The following is an 18,863-nucleotide window of genomic DNA, read 5'->3' as shown; positions in this document are numbered from 1 at the left end:
ACAAGCACTGGGGTTAAATTCTGGCTCCGTGGAAATCAATGGCAAAACTCCCACTGCCTTCAGGGGAGCCAGGCTCTCCTCCAAATGCACTGTAGGGGGGATTTTCAAGGGTTCAGGAGCAGCCAAAGTTTCAGGCGGAAGCTGCTGTGTGCTCTGTCAATGGGCGCCTCAGTGCAGCCTCCAGGGGTGAGTTTAGGAGGAACAATTGCACCAGGATGGGCATAGCTGCAGCTGGCCACGGTGGTAGTAAGTACCATGCTGCCCCAGTGCTGGGTATCAGTGCATTTAGCCCCATCCCTGAGAGAGGGAGGCGGTGGGTAGCACCCCATTGTCGGGATCGAGGAGCTCCATTGCACAACTGGGAGACTTCAGCTGGCAGAGAGAGGAGGAGACAGAGCGGGGAGCGCCGGAGGCCCAGCACGCAGCGCAGGGGAGCTCACACAGCTGACCAGCTCTTCATATGCACCATCGTCACCAAACAGAAGGGACACACGCTGGCATCGCAAAGGGAGCGTGGGACAGAAGGGAAACAACGTCCTGCAGCAGCCTCCAAGCTGTCCTCCCAGCTCGCAGGGCCCAGTAACACCTAGCGAGGCTCCGATGGCATCTCTGAAACCACGAGGAGGGCATGCATCCCTGTCGACGGCCACCCCATCTTCTGAGCAGCAAGGAGTGGGGCACTGATGGGCAGACCCGACCCAGCGCCATGTGAGCACAGGCTGGTGAGAACGATGCAGCCATGTGCGCTGTCGACGCAGGGACTAACCTTGAAGGCCGGCTTCAGTTTCCATAGATAAATGGTGCAGAAAGCGACAAAGCAGCCAACAAGGGTGCAAAGTTTTCTGCCAGCGCATTGTGCCGGGAATCAATGCACTCGCTGCACAGGGGCATCAAAGGTGAGCCGGAGAAGGAAGCGCTTTGAAGAGGCAAAAGGGCCAGAGAGTCATGCTTTTATCTCTGCTTTCTCTTTGCTCTGTGGCATCCATCAGCCTCCCAGCTTCTGCCCTCAGGTCATCTAATTGAAATGACCCCCCCTTGGCAAGGGGGCAAAGACAAAGAGCTCAGCATATGCATGGGCAAACCCCCAGTCTGCTGCACCATACAGCACAGCTCCTTGCCACAGTGTACAGCAAAAGCACCACAAAACCCTGTCTTTAGAAAAAGAGTGGGGTGGGAGGTTGAAGAAATGAAGGAGAAAAGAAAGCAGCGGCTGCTCTGAACATCAGTGAGAGTGACCACACCAGGGCTGAAGAGTCCAGCCCAGGTTCAGGGGCGCACCAGGACTCAGCATGGCACCATAGCATGCGTGGAAAGCCAAGCACCTGCTCACAGGCATTGTTCACGGTGGGGTCTGAACAAACAGAAGGCAGGGTGGATTTGCACCTTATAGACTAAATAAATCAGAGATAGATATAGATGTATAATAGAGATAGATATATAGATATAGCTATATAAAGAATCTCTGAGATATATATATATATATATATACACACTCATATATATATATAGCTGTATATATAGCTATATAATGAATCTCTGATATCTATACACACACACACACACACACTTATCTATCTATCTATCTATCTATCTATCTATCTATCTATCTATCTATCTATCTATAGATATACCTATATATAGATAGGTATATCTATCTATCTATATATCTATCTATCTATCTATAGATAGATATATACACACACACACACACCCCTCTCTATCTATAGATATAGACAGAGAGAGGGATAGGGGGGTGTGTGTGTATATATCTATCTATAGATAGATAGATAGATAGGGGTGTGTGTGTGTGTCTATATATATATCAGAGATTCATTATATATCTATATATATAGATATATAGATATTTAGGTGTGTGTATATATATCTATATCAGAGACCATATATATATGGTCTGATAGATATATGTGTGTATGTGAGTATATATAGCTTCTCTCTCTCTCTCTCTCTCTCTCATATATATAACCTCTCTCTATATATATAGCCTCTCTCTCTCTCTATATATATATATATGTATAGCCTCTATATCTATATCAATATTGATATCGAAATCAAAATAGATATACGTTTCCAACATAGTTAGTCTACCGTGCCTTCTACCTAACTCCAGACTAGCAGAGTGAACTCCTCTGTCTGAACGAACTCCGTGAAGGTCAAGGGGAAGCTTTCCGGTGCCTTCGGCGGGGTTTGGCTCAGGCCGTCCAGCTGCGAGCCCTTCCAGCCAGAGCCCCCGTGCTCCGTCCCGGCAGGAGAGGCATCTCCCCTCCGCTCGCAGCAGTTAGCGGCTGCAGTGCCTTCGTGCAGAATCCTGCTCTTGGCTTTCCCCCACGTCTCAGCAGGGGATTTTGGTGCTTCTCTAGCTCCATCTACAGCTGCTCCCTCTCACCAACGAGACAGCCTTGTGCAAACCAGTGGGCTGAGACTCCGATGAAGCACGTGCGGGGACAGCGAGGTCTGCTCCGCTGCTGGGGTTGTGCAAAACACTGCTCCTCGGGCATCCAGCACCCAGCAGAGAGCTGCTGGCGGTTTTATTTAAGCGGGCTTGGTACCGCTCTCTTCCCCTGGGCTCCAGGCAAGCCTTTACATCCTCTTTAGACAACCGATGCATTGTGTAGCAAAGAGAAAATATTGCTTTAAAATGCACCATTAGAGTCTTTCTCGGGGGATGCAGCGATCATCATTGCTGTTGTTCGCTGAGCATGTTCTGGCAGCGCCTAGGTACTCGAGTCCCACTGCGCCAGGCACTGTGTAGAAAGGAGGACAGACCATGCAGGGGGAGGCCTGCCACGTCCACTGGACCCGAAGGAGATGGCAGCTGCCCTCTGGTCGTTCTCCTTTCGAGGTGGTAGAAGCAGGAGATGCCAGCAAAGACATGGGCCACGACGGGCAGGCCCTGCCCCAGTGCCCCCCTGCCCTGAGGAGCCAACAAAGGGCACAGGGGCACACAGAAGTGACCAGGGGTACCCCGAATTGCAAATTCAGCCAGTGGCAGGGCTGCAATGAGAGCCCAGATCCCCAGGTCAGAGCCCTACCCACTAGTCCACACTGCCTCTTTTTTGCTCCACGTTTTGTGGGAGGGGGAACCACCCCGGTGTTACGGTGTTGCCGGCCGTACCGTGAGTCCCGTGCAGGCTGGCAGCAAGGCTTCATGGGGGCTCTGCTCAGTCCTGAAGGCGCAACACTCAAGCCTGGTTTGGGGGCCTCTGGACCCGGCGGGGTTCGCATCGCCGGCCCCGAGCAGCCCTAGCCTCGGGGGGGCTGGAGCACCGGGCTCCTCCGAGCTCGCGGAGGAGTCAGCTCGTTCCACAATGCAAACTGCAATTAGAGCGTCTGCCTCGGCACTTCGTTAAGACGGGACGCTACCCGGTAGTAAATTCTCTGCTAAACGACCAAAACACAGCCCAGATAAAAGATTTTATGAGCACATAAATTCAAAAGCGTCCTTCCAGAGCTGTGATTAATGCCAGGAAATCTAATTATGAGAGACAAGATTTAAGCGGCAAAACTGCGACAGCGGTGAGACAGCGCGGGGCGCGGGGGCTGCAGGAGCGCTAGATAAACACTGCCCATCAGGACGCATCTCAACCCTCGCTATTATTGATTTAGGCTCCTCATGTCCTAAATGACACTTCTGCAGAGCCGAGCCTGGCTTCAGGCACCAGAAACACTCCTGAGCCTAAGGCCAGCACCATCCTGCAAAGGAGACGGACCGTCCCTGCCCAGGGCAGCTCCCCTGGCCTTTCCCTGAGGATGTCCCAGTCTGGAGGATCAAGCGTGTCCGTGCCCTGGGCACGGCCGTAGCAGGGTGTGGTATGGTACCACGACCGGGGGCTGGCAGGGGTCTACCCACATCTGCTCGTTCTGGGTCCGTCCTGCATGCGACTCTGGGCAAGTCCCTTCGGCTAGGTGCCTGCGCTCCCAGCCGGGAACAGGGGCTACAGCTTGTCCTTCCTAACCGGAGAGCATTCATAGATTCATAGATTCATAGATGTTAGGGTCGGAAGGGACCTCAATAGATCATCGAGTCCGACCCCCTGCATAGGCAGGAAAGAGTGCTGGGTCTAGATGACCCCAGCTAGATACTCGTCTAACCTCCTCTTGAAGACCCCCAGGGTAGGGGAGAGCACCACCTCCCTTGGGAGCCCGTTCCAGACCTTGGCCACTCGGACTGGGAAGAAGTTCTTCCTAATGTCCAGTCTAAATCTGCTCTCTGCTAGCTTGTGGCCATTGTTTCTTGTAACCCCCGGGGGCGCCTTGGTGAATAAATCCTCACCAATTCCCTTCTGTGCCCCCGTGATGAACTTATAGGCAGCCACAAGGTCGCCTCTCAACCTTCTCTTGCGGAGGCTGAAAAGGTCCAGTTTCTCTAGTCTCTCCTCGCAGGGCTTGGTCTGCAGGCCCTTGACCATACGAGTGGCCCTTCTCTGGACCCTCTCCAGGTTATCCGCATCCCTCTTGAAATGCGGCGCCCAGAATTGCATGCAGTACTCCAACTACGGTCTGACCAGCACCCGATAGAGGGGAAGTATCACCTCCCTGGACCTATTCGTCATGCATCTGCTGATGCACGATAAAGTGCCATTGGCTTTTCTGATGGCTTCGTCACACTGCCGGCTCATGTTCATCTTGGAGTCCACTAGGACTCCAAGATCCCTTTCCACCTCTGTGCCACCCAGCAGGTCATTCCCTAGGCTGTAGGTGTGCTGGACATTTTTCCTCCCTAGGTGCAGCACTTTGCATTTCTCCTTGTTGAACTGCATCCTGTTGTTTTCTGCCCACTTGTCCAACCTATCCAGGTCTGCCTGCAGCTGTTCCCTGCCCTCCGGTGTGTCCACTTCTCCCCATAGCTTTGTGTCATCTGCAAACTTGGACAGAGTACACTTCACTCCCTCGTCCAAGTCGCTGATGAGGACATTAAAGAGTATCGGTCCAAGGACCGAGCCCTGCGGGACCCCACTGCCCACACCCTTCCAGGTCGATACCGACCCATCCACCACGACTCTCTGGGTGCGACCCTCCAGCCAATTCGCCACCCACCGGACCGTGTAGTCATCCAAGTCACAGCCTCTTAACTTGTTCACCAGTATGGGGTGGGATACCGTATCGAAGGCCTTCCTGAAGTCTAAGTATACGACATCCACCCCTCCTCCTGTGTCCAGGCATTTCGTAACCTGGTCATAGAAGGAGACTAGATTGGTCAGGCATGATCTGCCCGCCACAAACCCGTTCAGGTTTCCCCTCAGCATAATCTGCCCTGCCGGGCTCTCACAAATGTGAGCCTTGATAATTTTTTCAAATACTTTACCAAGGATGGAGGTGAGACTGACCGGCCTATAGTTGCCCGGGTCCTCCTTCCTCCCCTTTTTGAAAATGGGGACCACGTTAGCCCTTTTCCAGTCCTCCGGGACTTGGCCCATGCGCCACGAGCATTCGAATATTCCCGCCAGTGGCTCTGCAATGATGTCGGCCAGTGCCTTCAGCACCCTCGGATGGAGCCCATCCGGGCCTGCCGACTTAAAGGCATCCAGTTCTTCCAAGTGACTCTGTACCATCTCAGGGTCTACGCATGGCAGTCTGGTGCCTTGCTGCTGCCTCTCTACAACCCCAGTGAGAGACTTGTCGTGCCCCTCGCTTAGGAACACTGAGGCAAAGAACTCGTTGAGGAGTTCAGCCTTGTCCCCCCTATCTGTCACCAATTGTTTCTGCCCATTTAGCAGGGGTCCTATTCCTCCCTGGGCCTTCCTTTTACTCCCAATATATCTAAAAAACAATTTCTTGTTGTCCTTTACTTGGGTTGCCATCCTCAGCTCCATGGTAGCTTTGGCCCGTCTAACTGCCTCCCTACAAGCACGAGCAGAGGAGGTATATTCATCTTTAGTGATCTCACCCTGTTTCCACTTTTTATGTGCTCCCCTTTTGGCCCTTAGGTTGCCCTGGATTTCTCTGGTCAGCCATGGAAGCCTTCTGGCCCCTTTCCCTTTTTTGCCTCGCTCGGGGATCGTCTTGCTTTGTGCCCGAAGGATCGTTTCCTTTAGGCACAGCCACCCTTCTTGGGCTCCCATCCCATCAAAACTCCTACTCTGCAATGCGTCCTTGACTAATCATCTGAGTGCATTGAGATCAGCTTTCCTAAAGTCCTAAAGCTTTCCTAAAGTCTAGCACTTTCACCCTACTAGTTCCCCAAGTAGGCTTTGCCAGGCCACATTATCCAGCGCCTGGCATGGCCAAGCCCGGGGGTTTCTGCCTGTTGTGAGCCCGGGAGGCGACTTACCTGCAGGGAGTTCAGCCCGATGAAGACGTAAGCCCAGATGATGCTGAGGTGGACGAGGACCCCGCACACCCACGTCAGCCCCAGCACGGGGAGGAGCACCAGGACGGGCTTGGCCGTGGCCCTGTTAGGAAAGGAGGCGCAGACATTGGGGTCTGCAGAGAAGGAGGGAGGGCCCTGCCCGGCGTCCCAGCAAGGCTCTTCTCCCACTCCTGCTTTCGACCCATGAGATCCTGGCACCCTGCCGAGCCCTCTCTTGCCTCCCTCTCTGCCCTCAGCCTGCAAAACCCACCGGTTCCCCCCCTTGGCTTGGCCCTGTGCCTCTCCTAGGTTATAGGGAACGTGCAGGAGTGCCACCTGGGAGGAGATGCCTCCGTTTAAGAGGACATGGCCTGTGTTTTGCAACCTAGGCAGAGCTTTAGATGCCTCTGGGCACTCCCCTGGGATGTCAGGCCACCGCTGAGAGCCGGTACCGGGGGTCCATCCCTCCAAGACAGGGCCAGTGGTGCCCTGCCTGGCCGGGGTGAGAGCCCGGGATGATTCAGAAACACATTCCTCTGGAAACAAAGCATAACCCCTGCCCCTAGAGCCAGAGAAATACCGCAGGCGTTATCTCCCGGCCCCCACTCCACCAGTCCCGCTCCTTATTTATGATTGCGAGAGCCATAAGGGAACTCTTTGACATCACTAGGCATGAGAAAGCTGCCAGCCTCCCCCCGCCGCGGCTGCTCGGGGGGCTCCAGGACTGGCTGGATGGGCCTATGCGTGTCATCCTGCCCTCCAACACCACCCTATCTTGGTGGTTCTGTAAATTGAATTAAATTTATTTATGCAACTGGGAGAACAATGTGTGTCTATCAGGGGGCACTGGCGCCAGCTAGCAACAATAATGATTCCCAGGCAGTGATAAAGAAAGGGCTAGGACAGCAGTTTTCGGAAGGTCTCTCGATGGCCTGTTTGCAGAAGCCGTGGAGTATGTCCTTCCTCACATGCATGGGCAAGAAACCTAGCGGCATGTAGCCAACAGCCTCTCACCCTTATAATCCCAGTGGAAGGATCGTCCCGGCACCGCAGCTGTGGAAACTGAGGTGCGGAGAAATGACCGCAGGAAACCTGGGAGCAAGCCTGGATACACCGAATGGCATCCAGCCCCTGACACACAGCACCTCCCCGCCGCGACTGGAGATGCTGGATTTGCACTGGGGTCATGCAGGATTTAACTCCCCCGAAGGACGTGGCGATGCGGCGGTCCAGTCCGTCATTCCCCGGACCGTGCTGCTATCCTTGCTAGCGCTCCCTGAGGTGTGTTTAAATGAATCCCACCTTCAGTGCAAACTGCAGGTGAGCCCCACCTCTCAGGCCTTTGATTGATGACCCTAATTGTGGGCTCAGGAGCCTGATTTGAGACACCCAGGTTTGAAAGGGGGCCATCTCACCTCCTACCTGCCTGCCCATCACAGCATATCCAGCCTCCTAAATGCCTCTTGGGTGAAATTCTCTGGAGATGGAAAATGTGGATGGCGTTTCTGCCTCTAAAAGCGGCTCGCGGCGTATAGTCTTATGCCAGAGGCCACAAGGCCACGATTCTGACCAAGCTACGTGCTGCACAGCTGGACGTCCAAGCCCATTCACATGCAGCCCTTAAGAGCCAAAGGAGCTTCTCCCTGCAAGCCTGGGCGATACTCATCAAAGCAAACCTAAACGTCACCCTCTCCAACACCTCGAGTCCCACAGCCAGCACACACGGTGCAAGAAGCTCCCTGCCACGTGCCCCAGGTAAAAGGCAGACAAGGGCCTGCTACCGCCGGGACAGGTAAGCACGTGGCTAATGCCGTCTCCTGGCTCCAGAAGGCAGTGGCCTCCGTGACGCACCATATTTGGATGCCGATCTGCTTCTCCAGGGTGCTGTTGGGCGTCAGCATCTTGGACCTCCTGCGAGCGGTCGACACAGTCACCATCACCACGCGGAAAAGCACGACGGTGTTTACCTGCAAGCCAGAAAAGAGCCATCAGCCGTCCTGGAACTGAACAGGCTTTTGCATTTGCCCGGGGGTGAGGCAAGGGGAATTCAGCCTGCTAGCAACTCGAAGGCAGCTTAGTCGGCATCCTGCCAAGCGAGTCTTGGTGCCAAATGTCTCCGCCGGTATGACACCCACACCGTACCTCCATTCGGATCTTGTCTGACCGCTCCATCGTTAAGGGCCTGCTAGCTTTGGTGCCTTCGAACAGCTCTGCCTCCCTCCAACACCGCCTTGGACTCCGCTGACAAACTCACCAGCACCCGCCTTAACATCAAACCCAGAAAACCGGCCCCATCAGGAATTAGCAGTGAGGGTCGGTACGCACTATGAGGACGAAGAGCACTGGCCCGACGAAGGCCCAGATGATGTCGGTTTGGACGTTCAGCCAGCAGTGGTCGTCCGCCACGTACTTGCTAAAGGAAGTCGCTAGAGTCACGCCCACGATAAGAACGGGGAGGCCTGAGAAGACAGGACGGGCAAGGACGTGAGATGCACAACGTACCCTTTCCTGGTGGGTTGTGTTCAGTACCTGGGGCCAGATCCCTTGCTGGCATAGGGCAGCATACCCCACACCCAGTGGCACTATGCTGCTGCTCTGTGCTAGCCAGGCATCTGGTCCAGACCCTTTTCCCTTCCCAAAATCAGCGGAAACTATCCCAAACCAGCTCTCTCCCAGCATTGGTTTTAACCACAAACAACCTCACCAGCAAAGGACAACACTATTGCTACCGACTGTCCGGGATCCAGCCCCACTACTGAGCTTGATATGGCCAGTCCAGAACAACCCCCCATAGCAGAACGCATCCCCTGCCCCGGTCCTTTCGTGCAGACCAGCAGGTCTCTCCCAACCCAGAGGCTTCGTTCCCACCGCTCCCCTGCATGTTATCCAGTGGCACTGACTCCCCAGAGCCTTCCTCTGCACACACTTTGCATTTGTAAAACAAAGGGTTCAAAAGAAAAAACAAATAGTTGCAACTAGAACTCCAGCCTCTGCTCTTCCACACGTAAAGGTGAGCAAGTATGCGAGGATACTTCCCAATATGCACCCTGGGTCAAGACCACCTCTAGCACGATTCGGTATTGGTCACAGGGAGGGCCTTTCTATGAGAGACATGGGTCACTTTGTGCCTTCGGCGCCGCGAGGGGGCCGGTTTGTACCCACCCCAGCCAGTTGCGTAGTAGAACTTCATCCTCCTGTCCTCGCTCATGTTGACGGCAACTACCTTGCTCCACAGGAGAAGCCCTTCCACCAGCATCCACGAAAAGGCCGCCATGAAGAAGAGGTGGAGGAGAGCCGTGACAACAAAGCACATAACCTGGGCGGGACGGGAATTACAGGCAGCTTCAGAAGGCAGCAGAGATCTTCTCGGAGGCTCAGCCTGTGGATCTGGGCAGGTGGGACACAGCCCGTACATGCAGCACAGAGTATTTGCATGTTCGTGCACTGCAGACAGGCGCCACGGGATGCCAACAAGGTCAGGACCAGGACCGGAGAATGGGAAGTGCTGGCCATGTTGGTGGCAGCAAAGGACCAAGCCGAGCCCTGGAAGCACAGCCCAGCTCACTGTACCTGCACACCGTGTTCATGTGCTTTTTCACCCTCTCTCACCCAGCGCAGCCCTGCTCAGCTGACGAGGGCACGGCGTGGGGTGCAAGGTAGCAGGGTGCAATTGCAGGCCACTGCCCTTTCCTACAGGCCTCTCTGGGGTAAAACCCACCATCAGACCCAGGGCAGTGCAACACCTTTTATCCCTAATGCCGGGCACCGTGTGATTGTTCAGAAAGGGGCTGCTCTGGCAGCGGCACCAGGCCTGACAGCCTCTGCTCTCTTCCTTTTGGCTTGCTCACCTGGTTGCTCTTGGCCAATTCACTAAACATAAGCAGCGCCTCTGCCGCAGCCAAGGCGAAGATGAGGTTCTTGTGCACCGTCGTGCGCTCGCTCTTGGGAACGCTGCAGGGGACAAGGGAGCAGACCGCGGTCACCCCAGGGCAGGGCCGGAGTCCAAGGAAACCACGTGCAGTTTGGTTGCTGGTGTTCATCAGGACAGGCTCGTCCCCCCCCATGCCACCGCTGACCCCTGGGCTACCCATCGCAGAGGTGTCACTCCAGCAGGGTGGAGGGGGCGCAGACAGAGTCAAGGAAAAGAATATAAGTGCTTGTCATGGCACTGGGGAGAGTCTCCCTGGACAAAGGGACAGAGGGCCATGGGGGAGACCACTCCCCGCAGAGGAGAACAAGCCTGTGCTGTGCTGCGCTGCGCTGCGCTGAGCTGAGCTGACCATCATCAGCTCTTGGCTGTCAGCCCCTGTGCACCCATCTCTGCAAAGGAGACTGGCCTGGGCTCCCTGCGGTAGCAACCTGCAGCAGCAAGCCAGCGCCCACCTCCCTGCTTCCAGCCAGGCGCAGCCCAGCAGCCTGGAGCGCTACTTGGGGGCTTCACACCTGCACGCTCCCTTTCAAGCACACAAACCCCACGCACACACGCAGAGCCTCCTTACCCGACTGCCAGGAATAAAACGAACGTCACGATCAGGGCACAGAAGGACACTCCGCAGCCAATAAACGTCAGGGTCTTCAGCGTCGACTCCTCCTCTGTGCTCCTCTGCTCCAAGCACAGGGAAAAGCACAGGTGCTGCTTGCAGCGCTATGAACAGCTGCACGTTTTCCCTCCCGTGTCTGCGGGGTGCGGCCAGTCCTTTGGCAGGGCCCGGGTTACTTACCTGCACCTCGTACACCTGCAGTAGCACCGCAAAGTTGGTCGTGTGGTTGCAAAAACAGGCTGTTGACTCTGGGTAAGACGTTACGATGGAGCAGCCTACGCTGGACCACGCTCCGCCGGTGTCTGGGCTGGCACAGAGCAAGGGGGAGACAGGGAGACATGCTGGGATACCATCACCCGACCCAAAATCATCCCCCATCCCCACAGGAAGCAGCATTAGGATGAAGAATTAGAGGGCACCGAAGACTTCTTTCAAAACATGGACTTTTCTCTGGCTGGATCCTTGAAACAACAGCCCAGCCGGCGATCCACGGCACAGGCTGAGCCCAGCTGTGGAAAGTGGGTTGTTTGCCTACCACAGTTGTGGTGGTGTTTGCACCGCAGGATTTTTGCTTCTGGTGCGGCCCAACTTTGCCAGAGAGGGTCTCACTGTGGGGAGATGCCGACTGCCACAGCCAGCTAATTTAGCCACAAGGAGCAGGTGCAGATGCCGTCTAATCCCACACCAATTCAATCAGATGAGCGGCCTCTTTTGCCCTGCTTGCCGCACTCCTGATCCATACAGGACCTGGAACAACCCCCTGGCTCACGCTGCTGACTGCTTTGCGAGTCCATCAGCTCAGAGCCACCAGCGGGGCACAGATCTCGCTGTATATGGTGCCCCATGACTGTTTTCTTGCAGAGGCAGCAGCCCGTTCCTGTGAGCCCTTCCCCATCCTCTCCCATCCACGTCAGCAGAGCTGGTTCCCTACAGCAGCCAAAACCCCTCCTGGCCATTGAAAGACGCAGGCTTTGTGGAGCGGTTCTGCGCGTTCAGGGCAAACAGCGACACCCAGAAACCCCGTGGCCCCAGCGCTCTCACTGCCACGATGCACAGCAAGAAAACACCTTCTGATGCCACGCGGAGCTAAGGGGGGGTTGCATGCCTTCCTGCTAGGCTGTAACTCCTGGCCTGACCCTTCTTTGTCACCTGCAGCAGCTACAATTAGCCAGGGCTTTACACCTCAGCCACACACACTCCTTGAAAGCCCATTCACTTGCAAATAATATCTCCAAAGGAAATCTTCCCAGGAGACAGCTTCATTAGATGCCACAGCGAGGCGAGAACAGGGATGTCTGCAGAGGCAGAGGGTAGGAGCAGACCTAGTGAGAGCCCCGTTGCACACACACGGAGGGGGTGTAAAGCCACTGCCCTTCCAAGGAGATGGGGTCTCGTGTCTCAGTGATGCCACACTCCCAAGTGCAACAGCAACATGGGCTTGGGAACCTCCGACGAAGCCCGGGCAAGCTGTTTTGCAGTGCACAGCGCCGAGAGACCCAGTCACGGCAGACCCGCCGACCTGCACACATCGCTCAGACTGCCCGAGCCTCTTTTTTGGCTGCATGGTTCTTTGCACCTTGTTCTCACCCCCTCCCCAGGGACAAACGAATGCACGGGCACATTTTCTTATTATTGCTGCAAGAAAACAAGGAAAGCCGCTAACCTAAGACTCGAAATGGGAAGCGGTACCTGAGGCTGAAGTTCCAGAAAGCGCAGACAGGCTCCACAAGCTTGTCAGGCAGGTCCTGGGGGCAGAGAGGAGCATCATCCCGTGCACACACACAACACAGACCAGACTCAGGTGGGTCCTTGGCTGCACAAACAGCCAGGCCCGAGTTTTGCAACTCCCCTTACAAACTGGGCGGTGTCTGAGAGGTGTCATGAAAGGGCATTCAGGTGAGACGGGGAGGGCTCGTCCTTTCCCTCTCTCCCCAGGTACACGGGGAGCCCTTGGTGGTGCCAGTTTGGTGGCTCTGGGTTTGGCCGGCCCCTTTGGGAGCGTGAGCGCGCCGTGCCGGGGTACCTGGGCGCGGTGCTGGAGGCGGTAGCGCACGGCCGTGCGGATCTCCTGGTAGTCGCTGAGCAGAGCGGAGGAAATGACAGCAGTGCCCACGCGGGTGCTCACGTACCTGTGGGTGGAGAGATGGCGCCACGGCACCGGCAGAGGCAGGGTAAAATCTCTGATGCAGAAACCAGTGAGGATGACCTTAGCTTATCCATTAACCTGAGAGGGTCTCCAAGCTGGAACGGGGGCGCCCCTGGCTGACCCAGCCCGGCCAACAGCTAAACAGTCCAGACGAATTGCTCTTCTGGCTCACAGGGATCAGGCCCCTCGGTCCCACCTCACCGTGCATGGGCTGCATGGGCAGGCTGCAGCTGCCAACCCATGAGCTGGGTGCCAGGGTCCCTTCTGCTTTAGGGGAATCCCTGGGATGCTGCGGGGGAAAGATTTGGGACAGGGAGGTGATGGGACCCCCCCCGGGGCTAGCAGTGAGGAGGCCCTGGCTGCGGAGGAGCAGGCGTTGGTGCAGTGCAGGGCTCACCTCTGGCCCCCGTCGGAGGTGGCCGCATCCTGGAGAGCGTCCTGGCTGCTGCCGCCGGCGAAGAAGCGCTGGAGGACGCAGTAGCCGTACCATGTATTGGTCACGGTGACGCTGCTGAGGCCTGAGCGGAGAGAGCTGAGTGGAGTCAGCGTACACGCATCCGCCCGGGGCATCTGCACGGCCCGCGAGCCACCACGCAGCCGGACGGGCAGCCCCCCGGGACCCCTCGCTGCTGGGAACGCTGGCACGGACAGTCACCCGCTTCCCTCGAGACGGGGCCTTTGCTCCATCAGCTTCACATCACGTGGCCGTGACATTTTATAGAGACAGGACGCTGGCTGCCGTGACTGCCCTGCTTTGCCTGCGGCAGGTTCGGGGGCTTGGTCTGTGTTGTGTCGGGGCTGGCGGTCGTCTTACGTGGAGTTTAGCTTATGGCTGTACGGGATGGTTTGCATAGGACTGATCCTGCCCCAGGCAGGGGGCTGGACTAGATGACCTCTGGAGGTCCCTTCCAGCCCGAAACCACGGGGGTGAGCAGCACCTCACCCCGCAGTAATGCCTCTCTGGTCCCTGCCTGCGCCGCGAGAATAACAGCGTGTCCTCACCCCGTGGGGGTGTAGGGAGGACAGCTACGACGGGACTGGGAGAAGCTCGATTTCCAGAGCACTGCAGGCCAGGAAAGCAGCTGGCATTAGCAGCTCTTGGTCCCTGGTCTGTCCCATCCGGTGCCCACACCCCTATAGACAGCTGCACCAGGAGGAAAGGGGGGTGCTCTTAGGGGTCACTGCAGCCCTATGAGGGGGGCTGGGGGTGTTGAGAAGACCAGGAAGGTACCACCTGACGGGGCAGCCTGATGGCTGTGGGGCAGGAGCTCAGAGGTGTCTCTGTCCTTGTCAATCAGAGCTACAAGAGCCCATCTTCTCCATGGGTCCCCTTGCACATGCCCACATGCCTGCACATGTGCCCTCTCCCATCTCCCTCTCGCCCAGGACCGCTTCCCTCCCGTCTCCACGATTTCACTGGAGCAGCGCGCTCAGGGAGGCCCGGGCAGGATGCAGCCCTCGCCCTACCTCTGGCTTTCAGCCTTGCGACTTCTTCAGCGGGCACCTCGATGAAGTCTGGCCCGCCGCTGCCCTGGCCTGGGACCAGGTACACGTCACTGCTGGGCTCCGGCCCGCTCAGCTCCACGGTCCTGACTTCGACTCCTGGGGGACAGGGGACACTCGGGGTTACCGCACGCCCCGGGGCCACTCCTGCAAAGCGCCCCAGTGCCCCGTGCAACACAGACAGCAACCAGGCCACGCGGACATCTCTAGGCTTGGCCCGCTGTGTCAGCCGTGGTTCCCTGCCGGGATGCAGCCCCTCCATGGAGCAGACGGCGGGGAAGGAAAGCACGTAGCTGGGCTGGTGGCTTCTGCATTTTTCTACCCAGATACCCAATGAAGAAGTCGGGCTGCACCCCAAGAAGTTGGGGGTTTCAAACTGCAGAGGACCTCTCCTCCAGCCGCAGGGGAAAGAGACCCCTGAACATGCCGACACTCGGCAACTCATCCCGAGCACGGCCTGCCAGCTCTGCTAAGGGGTCGGACGGACCCGCATGGGGCTCCATGCGCGGGTGCACAATGCCCTCATGTGGAGGCCGCGGGAACGTCCCCCACTCCCGAACAGCTCCGGGGCCTGGCCGTGCTCGCCCGCCCCGGCTGCAGCTGGAACCGGAGCCGTGGCCTGATACTGCAGACAGATGAGGAAGGAAGGGAACGCAGTCCAGGCCCAGCCCTGAAACAGCCCATCAACTCTCCAAAGCCAGAAATGCCCCCAAGTCCCGGGGGCAGCTGGAGGGGGCTTCTCCGCACCCGACCCTGGGAGTATCAGGGCAACCTGCCCCTGTGCAACGCAGGCTCGATGCACCTCAGGGCCAAGCCCAGCACCACGGGATCCAGAAGCGCCTGTGGCTGGCCACGGCACCTCGCTCTGGGGTGCTAAGTGCCCTCGTGGCCTGTTTCCGGGGCACAGCCCCCAGATGATGGTACAGGCGTGAGCTCAGCAAACACCAGAGCCGTGCCTGGGAGCTCTGGGGTGAAACCGGAGGCTGTCCCTGCTCTGAGAACGGCGGCTCTCAGAGCCACGTGCCACGTGCTGCACGAGAAGCCCACGCACACCACCCTGCACCGGCCCCCCACCGCCCGGCTCCCGCCCGGGGACCCAGCTGGCAGGGCGAACCGTTCCCTCCCGCGAGGATGCCTGTCCTTTCCCTGCTCGAGAGGATGGTGGCCTACGCCCCACCGTTACCCCCAGTCACACTCACCGAGGTTTCTGTGCCGGATGGTGACCTTGGTCCTGTCCACGTGCAGCAGCTGGTGGAGATTTGAAGCCATTCTGTCCACGTTGTCTACGACAGTCATTGGCCCCCCGATAACCTAAGAGACACACAGCTCACCCGTGGGGTTTGCAAGCCGGTGGGTAGGACAAATCAAAGCCCGTTTCACAACACTGGAAGCTTTCCCTAAACTCCAGCTCCTGGAGTCAGGGGATTACAGGAGCGCTCTCTCGGCTTGCCCCAGGCGTTTCTAGACCTCCGGCAGCCAAGGAAACCTGGACGCGTGAAACGTCCTGGCTCCAAACATAGCTGCCCTGTAAAGAAAACTCAGCTTAGAACAGGAGTACTAAGGCTTTAGGACCCAGACTCTGCATTTCTGAATACTTCAAGCCAACAATGCAGCAGGACACGTACACCGGCAGCCCCTAAACCTGAAGCCTGAGCAGAGAGCGGTGCTGGCTGCACAGCAAGGCAGGCGACCGGGTCGTGCAGCCGGCACCAGCCCCCTCCGTACCTGACTGATTTCTGACCACCTCTCGGTGTTTTGTTCTTCCAGGATCAGCCCTGCCACCGCCACGTAATCCCGGCTCAGCTGCTCCAGCATCTCCAGCTGCTCTTGCTCCTGGACTTGGATGTCTGACACGTCTTTCAGGAACCGAACGATGCCGAGGAGGTCGGCTGGCTCCACGGGGGTCTCCTCTGCCCTCAGCACCGTCCTCAGTGCATCCAGGGCGCTGACTGCTGCCGAGACGGTCACGTCTTGGACGTCGCCCAGGAGGACGTGCTCAGGAATCTGCCACGGGAAAGGCACTTTATCCCTGCGGCAGACCTGGGCGACAGGCTACACGCCCCTTTGAGGCACAAGGCAGCTGCCTCGCCTGCCATCTGCAAGCTGGGGACTGGTGCAAAATGCAGCAAGTGCTGGGCCAGCAAGACCTGCCCCGACCTGGGCACCCACATGCTCCCTAGCACAACCAGGTGCGTCCCGGGCATGGGGTGCATTAGAAACCAGATTCTGGAAACCAGGAAGAGCTGGGCTCCCGGGCACTCACCACCGTGGCGTTCGCCAGGGCATTAGCCTGACTGATGAGCGACGGGCTGGACTCCGACTGGGCCTTCTTCAGCTGTAAATATGCCGCTGAGGACAAAACAAAACACGCAGGTTGCCACAGTCCCAGGACAACGATTAATGGGCCACATTCAAGGGCTTGGATGGCCACGCTTTGGGAGCAACCTGAGAGTCAGGAGGACACCCAGGATATGGAGAAAGGAGGTGTGGGCTACGTCCCGGGCTGGTGGGGGAAACACCAAGGTCTGACGTGTTTGATGCTTGGTTCAAATTTGATCTCTGTGCCCCCCTGCCACGTCTCCCAGCCCAGCAAAGATGCTAGGAGTGGGTCTCCCGCAGCGCCAACGGGGAGCGGATGATCCAAGGAATGGCAGATGTTAGTCAACTGCAGATTAAACATCATAAGGGCAGGAGCAAGATCCTTCCGGCTGCAGAATCAGCCAGGACGTGCTCAGCTCTAAGCTGCAGATCCTGCTCCTTTCACTTCGGAGAGGTCGGGAAGGCTTTGGACTAGGACTATAAACTCCCCACGGATGGGGGCAGGGTCTCCCTGAGCATTTGCGCAGCGGCCAGCTCGGGAGGGCCTGACCCCGGACCCCAGCCCCAGGAGCCGTACCTTTCCTGTAGTGACAGACGAAAGGCAAGGCTTGCAAACACGCTGCGTAGCTGAACCCGCCGCGGCCGGCATCAAGCACTCTGCACTGCTCCACGGGCCCTGTGGGAACACGCATGGGCAGCAGGCCTGGGATGCTCTGGGGAGGCACGCACCCCATCATGCCACCCCACTTTCTGCGGCCGCCCCATGAACCAGGTCTAAGAAAGGCTCTGCAAACTACCACCGCATCGCTGGGAGCAACCTTTGGCTCTCTGAATGATCCTTCCCCTTTGCTATCCTTTAAGCCAGCTCTTCTTTTGCACCCTAAAAGACACCCGCACCAGGGCTCCCGCTCTCCATCACAGACACAAACCATCCCCTGCCTCTTGCACGGCCCCAGGGCAGAACAGCTTTGCCTCCTGAGGACATAAGAGCTGCCCTGTCCTGGGTCAGACCCCAGGTCCATCGTGCCAACTATTCCTGTGATACGCAGTGGATGCAGAGAGGGACAGTGAGCTGGGTCTGGCCGGGGGGGTTTCCACTGTTCCTCTCCTCACTTGCACCCTCCAGCATTTAAGATCTAGGAAGTTCTGCTTCAGAGGCCGTGCCCCTCACTCCCATGCTCAATAGCTACCGATGCTCTTGCAGGTCCCCCGGGCCTATGCATGTGGCAAATTCCCCCGGGAACAAAGCCCCACCTGGGCAGAGGAGCTGCACCGTGGCCTCCTGCACCGTGGGCTCAATCTCCAGCGTGTAGCTGCTCCAGCCAAACACCAGCTCCTGCTCCACCGGGTAGCAGGACCGGACCCTCTCCACCTGCCCTTCGCTGAGCACCTGCCGCCACACGTACAGGTCCGTGAGGTTCCCGCTGAAGGACTCCTTCTCCTTGAAGGTGCCCCCGAGCGAGTCCTGGTCCTGTCCGATGATGAAGGTCCCATGGCCGCGGACGGCCTGGGTGGCGGACAGCCCGGTGGCAGAGGCCTTCCTCTTCCCATCGGCATACATGGCCCATGTCCCGTTGCGCTGCTGCCAGGAGACGCAGAAGTGATGCCATTCCCCGTCGCTCCGGAAGACAGGCAGGTACGGGGAGTGGTGCCCATGGACGATGAGGGCGAACCGCACAAAGCCCTCCTCGTCCCGGAAACCACGCAGCTGGAACTCATTGATGAAAGCCGGGACGGCGTATGAGAAGACGGTGGCGATCTCTGGGGTCCGGCCGTCCCACTGGACGTGGGCGCAGGCTGTCACCGCCGGCATCGCCGGGAAGTCAGCCAGCACCTTCACGTACTTGGTGTCTGTCTTGTTTCTGAAGACCAGGATCGGTGCCGCGTGGATTCCTGGCAGGGGAATGTGCAACACGTCAACTGAGCTGGGGCAGGAACGCGGGCCGCATCCTTCCCACCTCTCCCCAGTATTCAAGCTGCACCATCCCCACAGCAGCAAAGGACCCCCGGCCCCTGCCCCTGGATGTGGGAGGGTTAGCAGCTGCTT

The 18,863-nt window shown here is 57.6% G+C and overlaps 1 protein-coding gene across 3 annotated transcripts in view; it reads right to left on the bottom strand.

The window, feature by feature from the left end:
* The window catches only part of ADGRD2 (adhesion G protein-coupled receptor D2), a 30,416-nt gene that overhangs the window by 8,908 nt on the left and 2,645 nt on the right, over positions 1-18,863 (bottom strand). For all 3 annotated transcript variants that reach the window (XM_019500979.2, XM_019500977.2, XM_019500980.2), the window contains exons 4-19: positions 18,071-18,709; positions 17,394-17,492; positions 16,761-16,846; positions 16,223-16,501; positions 15,697-15,808; positions 14,462-14,596; positions 13,392-13,512; positions 12,872-12,977; positions 12,538-12,593; positions 11,029-11,155; positions 10,807-10,910; positions 10,156-10,258; positions 9,470-9,623; positions 8,633-8,766; positions 8,159-8,274; positions 6,290-6,410 (exon numbers count right to left, since the gene is read on the bottom strand). In XM_019500979.2, the coding sequence (XP_019356524.2) occupies positions 6,290-6,410; positions 8,159-8,274; positions 8,633-8,766; positions 9,470-9,623; positions 10,156-10,258; positions 10,807-10,910; positions 11,029-11,155; positions 12,538-12,593; positions 12,872-12,977; positions 13,392-13,512; positions 14,462-14,596; positions 15,697-15,808; positions 16,223-16,501; positions 16,761-16,846; positions 17,394-17,492; positions 18,071-18,709 (2,492 nt within the window). The remainder of the gene's footprint in view (positions 1-6,289; positions 6,411-8,158; positions 8,275-8,632; positions 8,767-9,469; positions 9,624-10,155; positions 10,259-10,806; positions 10,911-11,028; positions 11,156-12,537; positions 12,594-12,871; positions 12,978-13,391; positions 13,513-14,461; positions 14,597-15,696; positions 15,809-16,222; positions 16,502-16,760; positions 16,847-17,393; positions 17,493-18,070; positions 18,710-18,863) is intronic.

Source organism: Alligator mississippiensis, chromosome 12 (genome assembly GCF_030867095.1).
Source record: "Alligator mississippiensis isolate rAllMis1 chromosome 12, rAllMis1, whole genome shotgun sequence".
Lineage (NCBI taxonomy): Eukaryota > Metazoa > Chordata > Crocodylia > Alligatoridae > Alligator > Alligator mississippiensis.
This window is presented reverse-complemented; position numbering and strand designations above follow the sequence as displayed.